This window comes from Cebidichthys violaceus, unplaced genomic scaffold (genome assembly GCF_023349555.1).
Source record: "Cebidichthys violaceus isolate CVI_PGR_0920_01 unplaced genomic scaffold, fCebVio1.0.p SCAF_22, whole genome shotgun sequence".
Lineage (NCBI taxonomy): Eukaryota > Metazoa > Chordata > Actinopteri > Perciformes > Stichaeidae > Cebidichthys > Cebidichthys violaceus.
Genome location: NW_027176395.1, coordinates 7,406,123 through 7,426,146, shown reverse-complemented (window position 1 = coordinate 7,426,146; position 20,024 = coordinate 7,406,123). Strand labels below are relative to the sequence as shown.

Sequence of the window (20,024 nt, the reverse complement as noted above, 5' to 3'; positions counted from 1 at the left end):
ACCATTCCACAAAGTTTCATGGAAATCAAGCCAGTGATCTTTCTGTAATCCTGATGACTAACAGACAAACAAACCAGCCAACTGAACCGAAAACATTACCTCGTTGGTGGAGGTGATGAGCAGCTCTTATATATGTCTTCATATGGTGATATTAATACCACCATATGCAGCCATTTCACACAAAAATGTCCTCATTAAGATGCAAAGTTATGCAACAAGGAGTCACAAATTCAATTCAGATTCATGAGCTCTGCAGGAAAGGGGAAATGTAAAATATGATGTATCCAATTTAAAGCATCCAAAGCAAACTAACAATAAAAGAACACTTGAATATACTCTGAGATTATAAAGTCATAGATTTGCGACAAAAAACTCTCTGACATTCAAATCACAAATTTATTAAAAAACAGGAAGAAAATGTGTAAATACATCTTTCAGGGCCATTATAATCTCAGAATATTCTACTTTTTTTCTCATAAATTTGCGACTTAAATCTTGGAAATGCTGCGTTTGTTCTCGTAATACCCTCCTCCCGGCTCCAACTTTTTGGCCCTAATACGGCGTTGTGCAAAGCAGAGCGGAGACTGATTACATCATCAGTTTTGAAGGTATTGGATAATAAATCATATTGAACACATGACAAATTTGGCGGTAGGTGAAAAGTCAGATGATTTCCCCCAGGTTAATACAATTCATCCTGAGCAGAGCATTGGTGTTTGTACCAAAATTCAATTGACGATCCATGCAATAGTTGTTGAAACACTTCACCCAAAAGTGAAAATTTCAAGTCACAGGACAACCTAAGGTGGGAGAATGAATGTCTGTCCAAACGTTTGTGTCAAACCTCACAGTAGAAGGTTTGACTTGATTTCCAACGCTTCTGTCTCGATGGTTCAGTGCTCCTCTGTGTCTGTCTGCGTGTACTGAACTGTTCCTATTGAGGCAGCTACTGTAGGTTGTTTCCTCTGGACCATGTTGTCTTAATGTGTGCTGTCTACAAAGACACAGTCAGCGGGGTCAGAGCCTTGCGGGGCTTTGGGTAATTTCGGAATGTCTCCAGCTGTCTCGCACCACGGTAATGCTTCCCTCAAAGACACGGAGTGGTGACCAGGAAACATTTGGATCTGTTATCACCCCATGGCAAACCGACATTCTTCAAGCTCCTCGAAGTTCTTTGTTGTCTCCGCCAATTAGCGTCAGCGTGGTTAGAAAATGTTCTGCCCCACAGAACCCCCGCGAGGGGGCCACATTGTCTGATGGTGTGACTTCACTTTGATAACTCCTAAATCAAATTGAAGAGTTTACTGATTGAACATCATGTGGTTTAATTCACACCACAATTGAACGGTATGAAATTAGTAAACGTTAAATTTGTTGGTAAAATTACACATTGTCCAACTTTATACTGAATGGTGTGCAGTTACAAGAGGGATTCAAATCTTGGCCCATTTTTTGGCCCGTTGTTGTCCCGTCACTGCAGCGCCCAGCAGCACACAAAGATGAATGCCGCCCTCTATGGCGCCAGGTCTCTTGGGCTCCCTCGCTCAATTTAATTGTGATAATGTTTTCGTAAACGCCCCTGAGTGAGCGCAGGACGAGTCATCAAACATTTTAAAAAAACTTAACAGAAGCTAAAGACTTTCTGACTTTTTTCACTGGGACTTTTAAAACTTCCAGTTGACTGAAGAGGCCCCTCTTAAAGAAAACACGGTCCCAGCCTAGCCCCTTTGTGGTTAACGAGTTAAAAGGGCCACTGGGGACATGAACTTTTAAAATAAGAAGTATCACTTTCTTCCTCATACACACATGGGTTTTTATTTTTTTAATGTGTGCTACTGTACATTACATTTTAGCATTTACAATCATCCTGTAACTGCTGCTTGTGGCCACAGTGACCGCTGTTCAAAAAAAGACAAAGGGGAAGGCAGGAGTGTTTCCTTTTATTGCTGGTGGTGAACCATTCATTATTGTGCAGTAAAAAGGGTAAAGTTCAAACAGGGCCTTTTTTATTTATTCTGCAATTTCTGTGTGTGTGGTCCAGAGAGTGAGGCACACATGCATGTAAAAATAGATTATCAAGACGGCCTGAGTACAGAGACATCAGCCCTGTGAATGAACTGACTGTGGATGAGCCCAGTCAGTCAGCAGAGACACACAAGACCAAACCTTCAATTTACTGTTCTTTTTTTAATGTATTGTGGTAACATGCCAGACACTACAGCATAACTTATAGTACAAGCCATGAAAGTAGGGGGGGGAAGTGTCACACACTCAGCAATCTTGTTGAAGAAGTCACCAGAATGAAACAAATGCGTGTGGAGCTTTTTTTTCCCCTTACTTCCTGTGATCAGCACCTCATCACAACCACAAGCTCGAGGCTTCTCAAGTCCTGTGCAGACCAGCTGTGTGGGATAGTGGAGCACATCCTCAACCTGAGCCTGAAGCTGGGGGGAATGCCACAGCTGTGGAAAACATCCTGTGTGGAGCCAGTGCAAAAGACATCACACACCAAGGACCCCAACAGCTACAGGCCGGTGGCACTGACACTGATGAAGACCCTGGAGAGGCTGGTCCTGGTGAGCCCATCACTTTAGTTTGCCTACCAACCTGGTATTGGGGTAGATCTACCTTCTGCATAGGTGCCTCTCTCATCTGCAGGCTGGAAGCACTGTGAGAGTCATGTTTTTCAATTTCTCCGGTGCCTTGAACACCATTCAGCCCACGCTTCTGAGGGACAAGCTGGAGCAGACCGGGGTGGACCACCACCTCACAGCATAAATACTGGACTACCTCACCAACCGCCCACGGTATGTGCGGCTACGGGAGTGTGAGTCTGGTCCTGCATCATAGGGGCACCACAAGGATCCGTTCTGGCTCCCTTCCTCTTCACACTTTACACCTTGGACTTCAGTCCACTGACTTTGAGACGAGGGAATGCTGACTCATCTCCTGGTTTTAGGACTCATTCCTGCAGCACTCTATTATATTAATTTAGTAACCTAAATGTTTTTTAAGGCTTTTTGTGTTTTTAACACTAGGTAAGATGGTGCTGTAGTGTTTGAATTCATCGATAAAGTGCAAGAAAAGTTGTCTTGGTTTGCAACTTACAACAACGCACTTCCTGTCTGTGGCTGGCTGGTCCTTGTTTGGTGGCTGTGTGATGCTACGATCTTAACTTCACATAGCTGGAGCTTACGGCGTCATCAGAGCTTTAAGTTCATTAGGCTATCTGTGTGTCAACACGCTGTCGGGGCTCTCCCCACTTAAAGTCACATTGACCGGAGTCAGAGGAGTAAACAAACACCACAGGTACCATTTGCCTGGTCGGGCCTGGAGCCACGCAGGGAAACACTAAGACCTCCAGTTTCATAAGCAGCTTTCTGGACCAGCAGAAAGTGCTCAGGTATATATCGAGGTCAAGCCTTTGCGGATTTTGTGTGTTAACATCTTATGCACACGCGATGCAAACTCTAACAAGTACGTACCAATGCATAGGCTTACACTTGAGGCGTGACCGGGTCATTTCAGGTTGGTTAAACAAAATAACATCAAGTCTTTAACACATTTTATTTAAGCGCAGATACAAACCAGACTAAGCTGGATGACACAGGGACATATTGATGAAACGGTGAAACTGACTGTGAGCTAACAAAGAAGTGGAGAGGAGCACAAAGCCAGATGCAGCGGTACACGTGACACGCGCAGCCACAAGGCCCGTAACACTGCACTGTATCTTGTGGGTGGCCAATAACAATCCTCATCCTTGTCCTTCGCAAGGCCTGGGAGACGTGGGGCGGTGGGGGGGGGGGGGGGGTAAGGCCACAATGGTGCACAGTAACGACAACAGAAAGTCCACACAGAGACGAGACGCAGACATTACAAAGGGGAGGAGAGGGAGAGGGGTAGAAACGCGAACAAAAACAGTTCAACAAAAGGGGAAGTGACTGCAGTCCAGAGAAACAATCTAACTCTGGGGGGGTTTCTACGTAAAATGTGCTTTGGGATCTTGTGATTGCTGAAGGAGCCTGATAAACATCTGTTGAAAATGAATTAGCCCAAGTGCGGGGCCCACATCCTGACTGACCAGCATTGGGTCTGCATAGGACATATGGCCCGTTAGAACCAAGTTCCGATTTGAGGCAGGGGACTACAAGGGAAAAACTGCGATGTGTGAAAATGATTGCAGATTATGTCATCGCACAACATTCCCGCTTAACCTCACTTGAACTTTCTGACCGGTGCAGAAAAAGGGCTGCGCTTTTTACTTTTTTTTTTTTACAATAAACTGCTCGGAAAACATGACTTCACTCACCCACCCTGAAGAATGTCTGAATGGAAACCCCGCCGTGTGAAGAATTGATTGCCATCTTGATTGTGGCCTCGAGACCTGGAAAAGATATTAAGCTGAGCCTGCAGATATGCGGTCCTCGTGAAGCCCTAAGGTTTGGACGTTAGTGCCCTGAAACCCATGCTTGTGCAACATTTCCACATGTTGTCGGGGTCACACCAACCAAATTCTTCATTTTCCTCCATTTGGTAATGTCTGCTTGCAAACCAAACGTCTCTGAATGCAACCTTTGGACCAATTAGACTGTGCAGTAATGGGGGAAATATCTGGGGGACAGGAACTTGAGGGCTCTGGGTGAAAAAACATCTTTCTGCTTAGGAATTGAAGCATCATAAACCTTTTTAAATCTTGCATAGCATTCTCAGTAGCTTACTGTTGGAGAAAAATAACTTTTAGAATGATCTGTTCTTATTGTTTAACATACAAGGCTCCATGAAGTCTGGGGCTCCTGTGTGAATTCTCTTCACACTTGTTATCCTCAGATGTTCCTCGTTTAGCAGTCACTGTGACCTTCTGTAGGGGGCGATTGTATATCTTACTAAACGTCAAGATGACGTTTGCTTGTGCGGAAGGGGCGAGTTCAAGACATGCCACGTAGCTTTATGCAAATGATTCTGTGCAAACGCACTTGTGTGTTATCCGAAGTATAAATATCAGAGACTCAGAGACAGACCTCTGAGCAGCCTTGATGCATGACTTGTATGTGTTTCAACTCTGTCTCCTTCTTGCAAGAATAAATGTCCTGTGATAATTACTTTTACATCGGCTTCGAGTGAATTTCTCTAACATAACTTGGTCCTTCGAGCCGGATCTCAATACCTCCACTTCTCTTCAGCTTTTGAACCTGAAACTGTGCACAGGGGAGTTTAGGACTCCTGACAAAGACCTCCGCCCTATTCTCACACGAGAGTACTTGGCATTTTGGAGGCCAGGATTCTGCTGTAGAGGAGACGGAGTGACGAGATCCTTTTTTGTGAACCGAGCCAGTAGAAGAATCATTACAGGTAAACTAGCATTCTTAAGACTTACAATCTTAAATTAAGTACTTTGAGTTATTGAATTGAAATTGAATAATTGGATCCTTAAGATTTACAACATAAATCTTAAATGAAACATTGGCGTATGCTTAAGATTTAAAACTACAAATCTTAAATAAAAACTAAATTAAACTTTTAGTTCTATTTGACTAAATAGGGGGTTAACCTAAGATTTTAAAGAGACAAATCTTAAATAGCTATTGTGGATTCGCGGAATCCTGGTCGAAGGACAAGTAAACCTAGGTAATGATAAACACCCGAAGATTCGCGGAATCACATATTTCGGAATCTCAAATTTGTATTTTTTTTGTGATCCTTGGTTTATGGGGAGCCTAAAAACAAAGGGAGTGATGTACACCTGAGATTAACAATCTAAAAAGCTATTAGGTTAAAATACCTTGGTTTCTGGGAAGCCTAAACTCAATTAGTGAACAAAAGAAGAGATTTAGTTTTTCAGCTATCGGTAACTAAAAGAGATTAATCTAAAGACAGATTTCTTATTTGTACCGATAGCTAAAAGAGCTTCTTCTTCTTTTTAGATCAAAATAATAAATAACTATACTAAATAAAAGATGGGTTCTAAAACGAGCAAAGATGATAAAGATGAGACTTTAAAGGGAGAAATAAAGTACAAGAAGATGAAAAATGAGAAAAGCATTAAACATCTGAAAAGATGGAAAAGAAAAAAAAAATATGGGTTTGATGAAAAAGTGACGAACACGGAATGTGAACTGTTGATTGACAAGATAGAAAAACAGTGTAAGGGAAATGCAGGGAAAGAAAAGAAAGAAGGTTTAACTGAAGCAAAAATGTGGTTAAAGGAGGCGCAAGAGCGCAAAAAGGGAGCAGAGAAAAACAGACTGAAACAACTGCAGGACAATGACAAAAACTGTGAAAATAACGTGACTAATTCTCCTGATTTGTGTGAATAGTGTGAGGAAGGCAGCCTCCTCTCTATGTCCGCCCACCCTCTGTCTCCCCTCCAGACATTCCAGCCCGTGGAGATTCAAACTTCACAGGCCCAGCAGCCTGATCCTCCGGAAACCTCTCTCCACTCTCTCCCTAATATGATGATTTGACGAAATATCTGAACCTGTTTGTTCTAATGTGTATTTCTGAGATAATCAAAGATGTGGAGGCTTCCGCGGACGGAGCAGAGGATAAAGAGAGAGAGGAGGAGAGGCAGGAGGATTCGACAGGCAGAGTGGATATCTGTTGCAGGAAAAAAGGAGCGAGGAGTGGGACATCGGAGGAGGGGGACGCCAGGACAACGCATTCATAAGACAGATCAGGTCATGTAAAAGCACGCACACACACTGATACACAGACACAGACTAAAGGTGAACAAAAAAGATAGAAATATTAGAATTAGATCAAATACAAATTGTTTGATGCAGGAAGAAAAAACATTTGTGATTTGATGATAGAAGGGTGTGAAGTGGTATTTTTGTGTGATTCTGGAGCATGCAAATCTGTTATCTTAACCTCAGAAGACAAAAAACTAATGAAACGATCATAAGATCAAAAACAGGCTTACAGACAAAACAGAAATTTGTGCGATCAATGAAAAACTGTCCAGTTAACCTGTTAGAAAGAGAATGAAAGTGGTTTGAATAAACGATTGACTGTTGTATGCAAGAGGTTTCTAACTCACCAAACCAAAAAGTACACAGGAGTTAAAGAAAAAGTTGATAAGAAAAAGTTGATAAGACTCAGACTGTACAAAAACAATAAATTGAAGACATGCATTGTGCCATGTACAGACACTCCAGGGCCAGATAAGAATATGCAGAGACATTCTTTAAAACCTGTTAAGCCCGACGGACCGAAATTCGGCTCCGCTGTAGCATTTACCGTCCAAAAAAGTCCATTTATGCATGTATTTATGAATATGAAAAAAATCCCCAAAAAATCCAAAAAAAAAGCAAAATCTTGGTAAAACAAACAATCTAAGACATTCGTACACACTCCAAACACCATTCTACACAAATAGTGTACGCAAATAAAAGATTTATCACAAAATCACGTATTTCTAGCCTTAACTCGCTCTTCTCCGAGTTAGCATAACAAAACTAACGGTTAGCATAGGCAACCGAGATAGCAAAAAGCACGAGCATTCGACACAGATTCCAGAACTACCATCAGTTCGTCTCTCCGGTAAACCCTCACAAGGCTGTGAGCAAACAAACACCAGAAACACGATGCGTAATATCCTTCAAAATCATCCAAAGCTCCTTACCTTTTCATTGTTCTGCTGTAAATCTCCGCTTATTTCCGTCAACAATATTTCTACGTATTTCTGGTGCGTCGCTGAAATGTCCCCGTGTAGAAACACAGGCCTGTATAGCAAGGCGAGGGGGGGGATGGGCTAAATTTTCGGCGATGTTGTGCGCACGTTTCAGGTGATGCGCCACGGTTTTACTCCCTACTGGCGAACGCTTCTGTCAATCAAAATCACGATGTGTTTGTTAGATTCTGTGGACTCAGACGCTTCTAAGGAGGGTCCATTGACTGAAATCGCCCAACCATAGGCTGAGCTAGGAGACCTGGACTAGAAGCCAGATGAGAAAATCCCATGGATGACAGACATAAACAGGCTCAGAGAGGATCCAGGCTCTCTAAATGATGCCAAACTGCTGCATATGATAGATTGAACACTATTAGTCATAAAAGAAGTGAAATATATAATTATATACTATATACAATTACAATGGAACAGCTGGAACCAAATGACATTTTGGTTGACCTCGGCTGAAATCTCTGCACTCAGACCTCTCTAGCTCTTGAATGCTTCACTTTATCAAAGAAAACATTGTGCAGAGAGACTCGCAACCCATTGGGCTATGATCTGGGAGAGGTTTGAGCTTTCAACTACAACATAAAAAAAAAAATATATCTTATCAAAATTGGATTAATTTATAATCGGTGATAAAGAATTTCAATTTGTGCTGTGTTCCATCTTAATGCTCTCTTAACCAGTAACATATATACTGATATTTACAAATCTGAACAAATTTCACAAGGGTCAGCTTTCTACAATATAAAAACTATTAAAATACACCTTATATTTAGACGAAAATCACTCTCTTTACTATGGGTTGCAAAAATCAAGGAGAGGCCTACAAATAGGCTTAGGGCTTAACGGGTTAAAAGAACGACGGCTAGGATAAGATTAACAGGAGTGGCGTGATCACTGCAGCCAGAAGAGAGAAAACTCTTCATGACTGTGATAAATTTAGCTAATGCATTTTTCTCAATACTAGTGCATACAAATTGTCAATTCTGGTTTGCTTTTCAATTCAAAGGGGAAAAGTACACTTATAATAGAAGGGTATTGTGAAAATCCTACCATCTTTTCTCAAATGATGGTAGCTAACAGAGCTAAATTCAAGCCAACTGGGGGAAGTCAAATCTTACTTTATGTTGATGACATTTTGATATGCTCTAAGACACAACAACAATGCAAAGAGGATACTCTTGCGTTGCTAAAGTTCCTCTGTGAACAAGGTCATAGAGTAAGCAAAAACAAACTCCAGCTCTGGAAGGAAAAAGTAAAATATTTGGGTTATGATTTATCTAAGAATGGCCAATCACTAGATGACAAAAGAAAAGAAGCCATTCTCAAAGCACCAACCTCAAACAAAAAGACAAATGCTGTCATTCAAAGGAATGACTAATTTCTGTAAAAATTGGGTTCCTAATTACGCTGAATTAACTAAACCTTAAGTGAGAAATAATAAAGTGTTAAAATCTCAACCTTTACCATCCCATTCTTCAGCACAAGGGGCCGTTGGGCACAAGATCGTTGGGGGCGACTAGCTCATTAGGCTAAGAGGGTTGTCTGGAAACCGAAGGGTCGGCAGTTCAGTCCTTGGTGTGTTCTGAGTCGAAGTGTCCTTGAGCAAGACACTGTCCCCCTAGCGGCTCCCTGGGTGCCTGTCATGGGCAGCCCACTGCTCCCTGGTACAGGGATGGGTCAAATGCAGAGAAAAATGTCCCCCTCAACGGGATAAATATAGTGTAATAAAATAAAAAATAAAAAAATAAAAACAAAATAAGCTGCTGAACTAAACGCTCTGACGGAAGCATGCAAATTGGGGGAGGACAAGGTCGTTACTATCTACACAGATAGCAACTATGCTTATTCATGCGTACATGTCTTCGCTCAGCAGTGAAAGAATAGGGGGATGGTTACATCAACTAACAAACCTATCACACACAGAGACTTGATATTGCGACTACTTGATGCAGTAAAGCTGCCAAAACAAATAGCGGTTTGTAAGTGCATGGCACACACAACAGGTACTGACCCGGTTTCAACAGGAAACCGTAAAGCTGATGAGGAAGCAAAAAAGGCTGCGCAACAACCTTATAACCAACTTTCTTTTGAAGTACAACATTTAGATCATGAAATCTTAAAAGACATGCAAACAAATGCTCCACAGCAAGAGAAAATGTTTTGGATAAAACAAAACTGCAAAATAGACAACAATGGGTTCTGGGAATGGCCTGAGGGCAAATTAATATTACCTAAGACCTTATATAGATATACGGCTCTATTTGAGCCAATGGGCAAGACCATGGCTCAAAAGGGAGGATGGTATCTATGATAAGCAGGGTCGTTACAGCGTATGATTTTACAAACAATATTTTTTCTAGCATGTACTGTATGTGTGAAACATAATCCTCAGGGGCAGCAAAAACCAGCTAGAGGTAAATTACCAGAACTAGAATAATCATTTTCAACACATTTGCATGGATTTCATTGAATTAAACCAATGTGAAGGGAAGAAATATTGTTTGACAATAATTGATCAATATTCTAAATGGATCAAGGTATTTCCAACCAAAACACTAGATGCTATAATAGTAGCAAGAACTTTGACTAAAAGCTTTGACCACGTTTTGGAATACCAGAAATTATATATTGTGAAAATGGTACACATTTTGTAAATAAGGTGATAAAACATTTGGCTGAGGTATTTGGAATAAACATGAAATTAATAATCGTATCATCCACAGTCAGCAGGGTTGATTGGAAGATTACGGAGCCCCGTGTTTATTATTTTATTATTATCATAAAGTATTGACGCAACATAAACCCTCGGCTACACTATCAATGAATAAATCCCCAAAAAAGAAAAGTCACGGAGGAAAATGGAGTTTAATTCTGTGTGGACGTATTCATTTGCTTTCACTGCCAACGATACTGGCTTACCTGTATGCTTGAAATGTGTCGAGAAATTAGCAAACAACAAAAAATGTAATGTTGAAAGACACTTCCAGAACAATCACTTATTTGCTGAAATGTATCACACTGGAGATGAGTGAAAAAGAGCGATTTCTCAACTACTGCAGCAAACTGAGCAAGTTTTTTTCTCCTCTTCATAAGAGTTTGATATTATTATAACAGGTGAAATAGCAATAAAATGTCAATAATTATCTTTATTCTTGTTCTATAATTTCATAAATACAACAAACTATAGTTTTTGTATATATAATAATATAACTATATATAAAACTTTATAAGCTGTGATATCAAATAGCGTTTGCGGCTCCAGACAAATTTTATTTGGTGAAAAATAGGGCAAAATGGCTCTTTGGATAGTAAAGGTTGCAGACCCCTGTCCTAGAAACAGATCACAACCATAAAAGGTCAGCGCCAACTGGCAGTCTCAGTCAGTCTGTGACCATAGATGACATTGGGGTCCCTAGGGGAAATCAAATACTGCGGGGTTTGAATCAGTACTATTGGTGGGCAACAATACGGTAGAGGGGTCAAGACGTGTTGCTGGTGAAGAACAGGGGGTCTACAAAGTGTTTGGTTCATCTTGATTGTACTTTCATACCGTGTTGAGAGGGCTAATACAGTGATGAATTGATGTTGAAATGAATAAACAGACTCTGTATACTTACAGATTTCCAACTGTGAGGAATTGTATGTATATTGAGTGTCTGTGAGGGGGGTTTGAGGAATGTGAGGTGTGAACCTGTGGTGGAAGAAAGTAGTTGACAGAGGTGTCTGCCCAGGACAATGGGTCAGGATCCAAGGGGGAGTTTATCAGATTTCAGCCAATCGTGGAGCTGATCGATAGGCTGAGGAATGTAACTTTGGGGAGACAAAAGTACTGTAAATCTGAGGAGAGATTCAGACCTCCTCCGGACCATGATGCAGACATGTCTCGTGGCCCGGACGGGGCCTCACTTTCATGAAATTGATATGTTTGTTTTGTTATTAATAGTGTAATTCGGTTTGTAATTGTTTAGCTTCTGTTTGTTATTAAATATCTTTTGATTTGATTTTAACTCGAACCAGCTTATTTTTTGGCCCTGCTCTGCTGACAAAAGATGCAGCAGTAGGAGACATGCAGCCTTCCCTGTGTCTGCGAGAGAGTTGAGACCCTAACACAACCAAGGTGATGAGGGGCTGGGAAGCGACAGTATACAGCATATTTGTGAAGACATTCCTTTGTCTTTAAAATGTTACGCTTAAGATAATCCGTATGACATTAAAATACGTGTGTTTTTGATTATATTCTTTCTTTATTGTTTTTGATGTTTTGTTTTTATGCATTCGTTTATTACTAGTTTGATTGGACATTCATTAATTTATTTTTATTTTAATCTAGTAGTTATACTTTGTATAAACAGGAGGGAAATGTTGGAGAAAAATTACTTTTAGAATGATCTGTTCTTATTGTTTAACATACAAGGCTCCATGAAGCCTGGGGCTCCTGTGTGAATTCTCTTCACACTTGTTATCCTTAGATGTTCCTCGTTTAGCAGTCACTGTGACCTTCTGTAGGGGGCGATTGTATATCTTACTAAATGTCAAGATGACGTTTGCTTGTGCGGAAGGGACGAGTTAGCTTTATGCAAATGATTCTGTGCAAACGCACTTGTGTGTTATCTGAAGTATAAATATCAGAGACTCAGAGACAGACCTCTGAGCAGCCTTGATACATGACTTGTATGTGTTTCAACTCTGTCTCCTTCTTGCAAGAATAAATGTCCTGTGATAATTACTTTTACATCGGCTTTGAGTGAATTTCTCTAACACTTACAGAGGCATATGTTTTTTGCATCATGGCAAACAGTTGTTTTAAAACCTGGACAAGGATAGATATAATTTTTAAAAAGCATTAATTCTACATCTACATGTGTAGTACTTACAGAGCAGTTGTGTCTGTGTTGACACCTTTGCCATCTCTGAGTCAACTCGTAATCTCCTTTAATCCCATCAAGCAGGTCAAGAAACTCAGTTTGGGACTGAGCAGACTGCCATCAAGAGACAGGTCAGTCCAAACCAGACAGCGTGAGTGAGTGCCATTGGGATCAACAGGAAGGCAGGGCAGGCTTCTTCCATCACAGCTAGCCATGGAGGGGGGGGCTGTACTGATGATCATTGTTATCATCACCAGCCAGACCGAAGCATAAAAGTGCTTCTGAGGTCCGGAGTAGTATGGCAGCACAAAATCAAAGATGCAAGCTTTTTCAGCATTTATTGAATGTTTGGACTTCCTCAAAAGAGGGAAAACTTAAAATGAACATCAAAAAAGGCTTTTAGTAACTCTTACTAACTTACAGGCAACGTTTTTACATGAGAAGTCTGTTACTAGCTGGGGCCAGACAGTCTTGTGAGTGCTAACTAGTTAATCTATGGAACCCGTCTTCACCACAATAGTAGTGAGACGCCTTTAACGTGGATTCAAGGTCCGATTGAACGGTTATCTTAAGGGATCATGTGTGTGCGCAGTAAAGTTATCCCGTCCGTCCGTCCCACCACCATGTGGTTGAGGTGACGAGCCTAAACCGGTTCATACGTGGATGGGAGGCCGGTTTCAGCTGGCTGCGTTGTCCATAGCAACGAGCTCTCTATAAATACTGTGGGGATCCTTTTGCCGGCTTGCACACCAGTTCAGTCTCGACCGAAGCGACACCGCCAGCTTTACTTTTTTTATCCCAGCATTCTGGTCTAATGGACACACTCTTTGTAAATGCTTTTTAAGGTAAGTTAAGGATTTTTAATGTCGTACTAACGTTACTAGCAGGGTCACGCTTTATTTTTTGATCTTACATGCATTTAGTCAGTAAACGGTAATTAGCTGGCTGAATCGGTTATGGCGGCTTAAGAAGGACAATGAAATAGTGGTTGCTATTGTTGCTCTTTGGTCATTTTAATTCAAAATGCAGTAGCTCTTAAGTGTGTACGTTAATTATCAATACGACGTGGCCGGTGTAACAGTGGGCTGGTTAGCTAACGTTATCTAGCGATAATTAACTTCTTTTTAAAACCCCGCTAACCAACCGGCACAACGTTAGCCTGTAATGTCGACTTCACGGAGACACAGACCTGGGTGTGTTTGCGCTACCCTCAACAAGTTATTTTATTTTTTCAATTGGCTGCGTTAACTCTGCTAAACCACGTTACAAGTAACTTAAAATGCTAAATCGCCTCATGGCAAGAAGGGCTCTAAAACGGAACCGGTAAAAATGACGTCGACCTCGTATGTCCGTCGCTGATTGGTTCATTTTCGTGCCACTCTTTTGATGTTTAAGGCGGATCTTCTTTGTGATTGGATTAAGTCTGCGCTGGGCGGGGTTTAAACACTTTCAGTGACTTCTCTGTGCAGACGGTGTCTCATACCGTTAGTCATGACATAGTTATAAAATGGAGCGCTATTGCGTGCGTGCGTGCGTGCGTGCGTGTGTGTGTGTGTGTGTGTGTGTGTGTGTGTGTGTGTGTGTGTCGGAAGTCTGGTCATTTATGCGCTAATTATAATGGTATTAATAAAGTAATCCTTAACGTTGTGTTTCATTTATAGAGATAAAAATCTCTAGTAGTTCAGACGCATTATACATTTATATTGTGGGTGAGTCTGTAGATGTTTATTTGCTGACCCAGCTTTTCCCCCTTCAGGATATGCAGTTAAAATATCGTAAAATGCTCTCGTTTACAGAATCATCAGTCTAGGAAGACGCACACTGCCTACTCAGCAGGCCCGGGCCTTGAGTCGTATTTGAAGGGATTTAACTTCACTGGTGAGCCGCCTTGGCTTCTCTGCACCTGAGTAAACAGCAACACTAAATTCCATCTCTTTCCTATCCAAGTAAGTGTCACATCTTGATTTCAACACTGCATAGTCATCTTTGGCAGATAACACTGCGACAAAATTATCAATTCAATCAAGTGATGTGTTTTTGAGAAACTCGTTTGTTGGTAATCAAGGACTCAAGAGATGCTGAATGTAATGTGGATGTGTCCTCCGCTCTCCTCTCTCAGTTTACTGGTGACCAATTGAGAGGACTTCTTGTGACCATGGACACTGCCACTCCCACCGAGTTTGACTTCTCTTTCTTGGAAGAGGGCTTCTCCGCCCGGGACATTGTTGAGCAGAAGATCAACGAGTCATCCATGACGGTGAGTGTCCTGTGCCGACTTTGTTTAGTGGGTACACAGAATCGCCCTGCTGGGTTGGGTGCTGAGTGTCAACAGGATGCGCCTGACATCCTACACCTGTGTTCAGGTTACTGGTATTGCATTGAGTGAAATGTATGTCCTTTACTTAACTCTTCAGACCATGGTGGTGCAAACAATTGTGTTTTTTTGTGTATTACACACAATGGTGTTTATTGTTTACAGTGTATCGCGTAGCTCTAGGATGGAGGATGTTTTTGTTAAATCCATCTGCACCTCTTATTTTTCCCCACAGGATGACCGGGACGCCTTCTACGTCTGTGACCTGGGAGATGTGCTAAAGAAACACCTGCGCTGGGTGAGGGCCCTGCCTCGCGCCACTCCTTTCTATGCCGTCAAATGCAACGACAGCCGGGCCGTGGTCATGACCCTGGCATCCCTGGGAGCCGGCTTTGACTGTGCAAGCAAGGTGCGCATTGGAAACGTCCCGTGGCACGAGACGTTCTAAGAATAACGCTGCACAAAAGCAGTTGTGGCGATTAGCTGAAATTGCGCTGGCAGCTCGTGTTTTTAAATTTGCTGACTGTCTGCATTGTCCCCCCTCCACCTCTAGACGGAGATCCATATGGTTCAGTCTCTGGGAGTGGCTCCGAGCAGAATTATCTATGCCAACCCCTGCAAGCAAGCTTCTCAGATCAAGTATGCGTCTGCCCATGGGGTCCGGATGATGACCTTTGATAGCGAGGTGGAACTCATGAAAGTGGCTCGCTGTCATGACAATGCCAAGTGAGACATTTTTACCACAATATGAAAACTTTAGTTTGTATTTCATTTATCTGCCCTCTTCCCTCCTTCCCCCTCACTAACTCTTGTTCCTGCTTTGTGCCCAGACTGGTGCTGCGTATTGCCACAGATGACTCAAAGGCAGTGTGTCGCCTGAGCGTGAAGTTTGGGGCCCCACTCAAAGCTTGCCGTGGTCTTCTGGAGCGTGCTAAGGAGCTGGGGCTGGATGTGATCGGTGTCAGCTTCCACGTCGGCAGTGGCTGCACTGACCCGGAGACCTACAGCCAGGCTATCGCCGATGCCCGCTGTGTCTTTGATTTGGGGGTGAGTTGTGACAGAAATGCATGTGCAACAGATTTTTTTTTAATGCAGGTTTTCACGCAGCAAAATGAACTGAGACTCTGATTTATGTGAACTCCAGGATGAGCTGGGCTTCAACATGGACCTGTTGGACATTGGAGGAGGTTTTCCCGGTTCAGACGAAGCTGAACTCAAATTCGAAGAGGTAACTTGCTTTTCTAATGTTTATCCTGTGCGGCTAAACATTTCTGTCTGTTTTTGACGTAAAACAAAACAAGACAAATAAGCTGCAACATTTGTAGTACTAGCTCATGGTAATTCCTTTTTTAATATCATTTTCTTAATAATAATAATTTCTTTTAGATCACAGCAGTAATCAGCCCGGCCCTGGACAAGTACTTCCCTGCTGACAGCGGTATTAAGGTCATCGCTGAGCCAGGGCGCTTTTATGTGGCCTCTGCTTACACACTGGTTGTCAACATCATTGCCAAGAAGGTCATCGTGGACGACGAGTCGGCCTCTGACGGTAACAGCCATGATTTAGGAAAACAAGTTTACTCTGAAAGCACATTTGTAACATTTGGCAGTATTAAAAATGATTTTATGCTTTCTTCAGAGGAAGACGAAGGGACCAATGATAAGACTCTGATGTACTACGTCAACGATGGAGTGTATGGATCCTTCAACTGTATACTCTATGACCACGCTCACTGTTTGCCAACACTACTTAAGGTAAGTGAAAGTGGAGGATTGAAGAAGTGGCAGATGTAGTAATACACAAGGGTCAGTGGAAGGTGAAACGGAGGTTGACAGTTTGTGCGTCTCCCCTCTCTTTGTACTAATAGAAGCCAAAGCCGGATGAGCTCATGTACCCCTGCAGTATCTGGGGCCCGACATGCGACGGCCTTGACCGCATCGTTGAGCAGTGTGACCTGCCCGACCTGCAGGTGGGCGACTGGCTGATCTTTGACAACATGGGCGCCTACACCGTGGCCGCCGCCTCCACCTTCAACGGCTTCCAGAGACCCGACATCCACTATGTCATGTCCCGCACTGCCTGGTGAGTAGACGTCAAAAAAGCTGGAAGTTTGGTAATGGATCACTTTTCTAGAGTATGTTTTAGTTTAGTTTTTTTAATTGGGTGATTCAGTGGTAGAGCAGGGTCGCCCTTCAATCAGAGGATCGGCGGTTAGATCCCCGGTTCCACTAGTCCATGTCGATGTGTCCTTGAGCAAGACACTTTACCCCTAGTTGCTCCCGTAGCTGAACCTACGGTGTGTGAATGTCTATATATGGTTAGTTAGTCCTGATGGGCAGGTGGCACCTTGCATGGTAGCCCACATCAGTGTCTGAATGATGACATGAAGTGTTAAAGTGCATTGAGTGATCGGAAGACTAGGAAAGCCCCATACAAGTGCATTTACCATTAATTTAGCAAGCAATGTAAAATAAAAGTCACAAGGAGATGACAGACTTTCATCAATCGTGTTTAGACATGTTAAGATTTTCAGTGTTTCTTCAGACTAGTTAGACTAGAATCTTAACTTGTGTGTGCATTGTCCTCTACAGGCAACATGTGCAGCAGATCTGTTCCCAGGGCATGCCAGCTCCTGCGGAGGAGTCCTGCCTGTTAGAAGTGCCAGCCTGCTGCGGTCGAGAGAGCAGCTTGGAGCTGCCAACAAAGCCCTGCCAGGCCCATGTGGTTTAAACACCTACTGTACATCACAGCTATGTTCTCCAGACCTAGCACCCTTTTGTTCTAAATTATTGACAAGGGTTCTGGCTGTGTTTTTTTTTCTTCTTTTTTTTTTTCTCTCCCCTAATGTACGTTGTCATTTCAAGGCCAGTTACTTGACAGGAGAATGAGAGGGACACGCTGCTGCACAACTTTCTGTGTTCTGTATGGAAGCGGGGATCAACTCAATGAAATGAGGCTGAATCACACTCTGAGCGTCTTTGTGTGTTCCAGACAGAGTGTTACTCTGTACTCCAGCTCGTTGCTGCAGTGCGCCCCCCCTCCCCCCGCACCAATTTTGAGGGAAACATACTGTTGGAGCTTGAGTACAGTAGTTAATGAAGAAACTACTTTTTCCGAACTGAAACAGTGCGGGTAGATAAACCGTTGCTTTTGCTGAATATATTGGAAATCTACTTCACTCAATGCTTCCTGCCACCGTAGAGCTCACAGTGTGTGAAACTGTAGCAAAAGTCAAGAGGTGAAGGGTCACTCATGCTATTATTTAAAAACCAGCAAAATATACCGTAGCAAAATTGCTTTAATCTCAGGCAATCGCCAGTGCTCACTGACCTTAAAGCCCTGTTAACATCTGGAGTCAACTTGCAAAGAGGTGGTTGGAGGGTTGATTTAAATCCTCAAAAATGGCTGCTATGTTTATATTTATCTTTTCCATGATCTTCACTTCTTTACAGAACCTCTCAAGTGTTAATCCTCAAGACGTCAATATTTCAAGAAACACACGTGCCTGCAACATTTGAATGAATCAGACAGCGCACACACTAAAACATCCCCACATTTGTTCTGGTCACCTGACACTACAGGATCCACCACAATGCAATACATCTTCAGGATTAATACTTAAAACGCAGGGACTCAAGAAGCAGACTGCTCCTCTCCTCTTCTCCACCTTAATATTATTATTTTTGTTTTGTTTTGTAATGTGTAGAAGGCAAGAAGTCTGCTCATATGATTTAAGAAGAGGTGTGAACACCATACATCTGAAATGGATACGAAAGAGACGGGATCGCAAAGTCATAGCGCTTTCCTATGGAAACTTTTTTGAAGTTTTGTATTTTTTTAATAAATAAAGCATTAGGTGCAGAGCTGAAGAATGGGTGTTGTGTGTTTTATAACATATTGGACAAATTAAGAAAAAACAGTACATTACTGCTTGTAAAGCAATATGGACCATAGAACGATGAATTACAGGATATTTCAAGAGCTCCATCTAGTGTTCGCAGCAGGAAGGGCTTTAGTACAGATTGGTTTTCTTTCCTTTCAGTTACCTGTCTGTCCACTCACAACTGTGTTTCAGACACACACACAAGGTAATTGATTTTTGCATACCAGCGTAAAATATTCACCTAAATTTAACCTTTACTCAAACAGCACTCTGGATCAGATGTGGTTTGGAATGTAAATGATCCCCCAGTTCAATCCGGACCTTTTTATAGAGTTTACACACAACAGCAACTGGATTGTTTAACATGCCTCAATCTGAAAGACACCAAATTAACTTTGTTCCAGAGAGTCACTTCATCTAAATAACAGCTTTCAGTGACATTACATCCTAAACTAGTATTAACATGTCTTCGTCATGAAATCATTGGCCTTCTTTACAATTAATGTTAAGGCTAATACTGTATTATTACAGTTAGAAACTTGAGCATTGGATAAAAATGTGTCATTATGTAGCTTATATTTATTGCATATGTGTATATATATACAGTACATGTATATGGTTTTTTTTAGGAAAAATTCAGGCTGTATTGATTTGACATTGGGTAAATGGAGGTATTTGTGTCTTTGTGTTGTCTCCCATCTTCTTGCAGATTAATTATCCATACAGTGAACACTCCATGGACAAACTCTCAAGGAACAAAGGAGGTGCAGTTCTGCAATGTCCGCGAAGAAAATATAAGTTTATTTATTCACAGTACACAGCCCGTCAGGACAAAACAGTGTCTTCACAGACACTACACATTCTCTTATATACGACTCATCTGAAAGATAATATGATACAAAATGTAAAGATTACACACAGAAAAAGTCACTATTTACATTGTACACTATACACCATTTGAATAGTGTGTATTGTAGGTAGAAAGCAAAGCAAAACCATAATACAAACATGTGTACCTTGCGTTTGCAAGGTATTTGTGTCTTTATCACAGTTTTTCATCTTTGGTTATGTAAACAATCAGTGTGTGATGACACTAACTGTTAAAGAAATAGTTTGTGGTTTTAGAAAATACACTTTCAATTCACATTCTGGCAGAAAGTAAGATGAGATGATTGCTATCAAATGCAAAGGCTTAGCTTAGCACATAGACTGGAGACGGGAGAAACAGCTTGCCTGACTCTATTACAAGGTAACAAAAAAATCTGTCTACAAGCCAA

General features: G+C 41.8%; 1 protein-coding gene across 1 annotated transcript; it reads left to right on the top strand.

Moving 5' to 3' along the window:
* Positions 1–13,227: 13,227 nt before the first annotated feature.
* Positions 13,228–18,727, top strand: odc1 (ornithine decarboxylase 1). The gene is made up of 11 exons (XM_068717987.1): positions 13,228–13,394; positions 14,346–14,495; positions 14,669–14,806; positions 15,099–15,272; positions 15,417–15,589; positions 15,694–15,910; positions 16,008–16,091; positions 16,250–16,412; positions 16,503–16,618; positions 16,732–16,946; positions 17,456–18,727. Exons 3-11 carry the CDS (start codon positions 14,705–14,707, stop codon positions 17,592–17,594), a joined length of 1,383 nt encoding a protein of 460 aa, XP_068574088.1. The 5' UTR covers positions 13,228–13,394; positions 14,346–14,495; positions 14,669–14,704; the 3' UTR covers positions 17,595–18,727.
* The last annotated feature ends 1,297 nt before the right edge of the window (positions 18,728–20,024 follow it).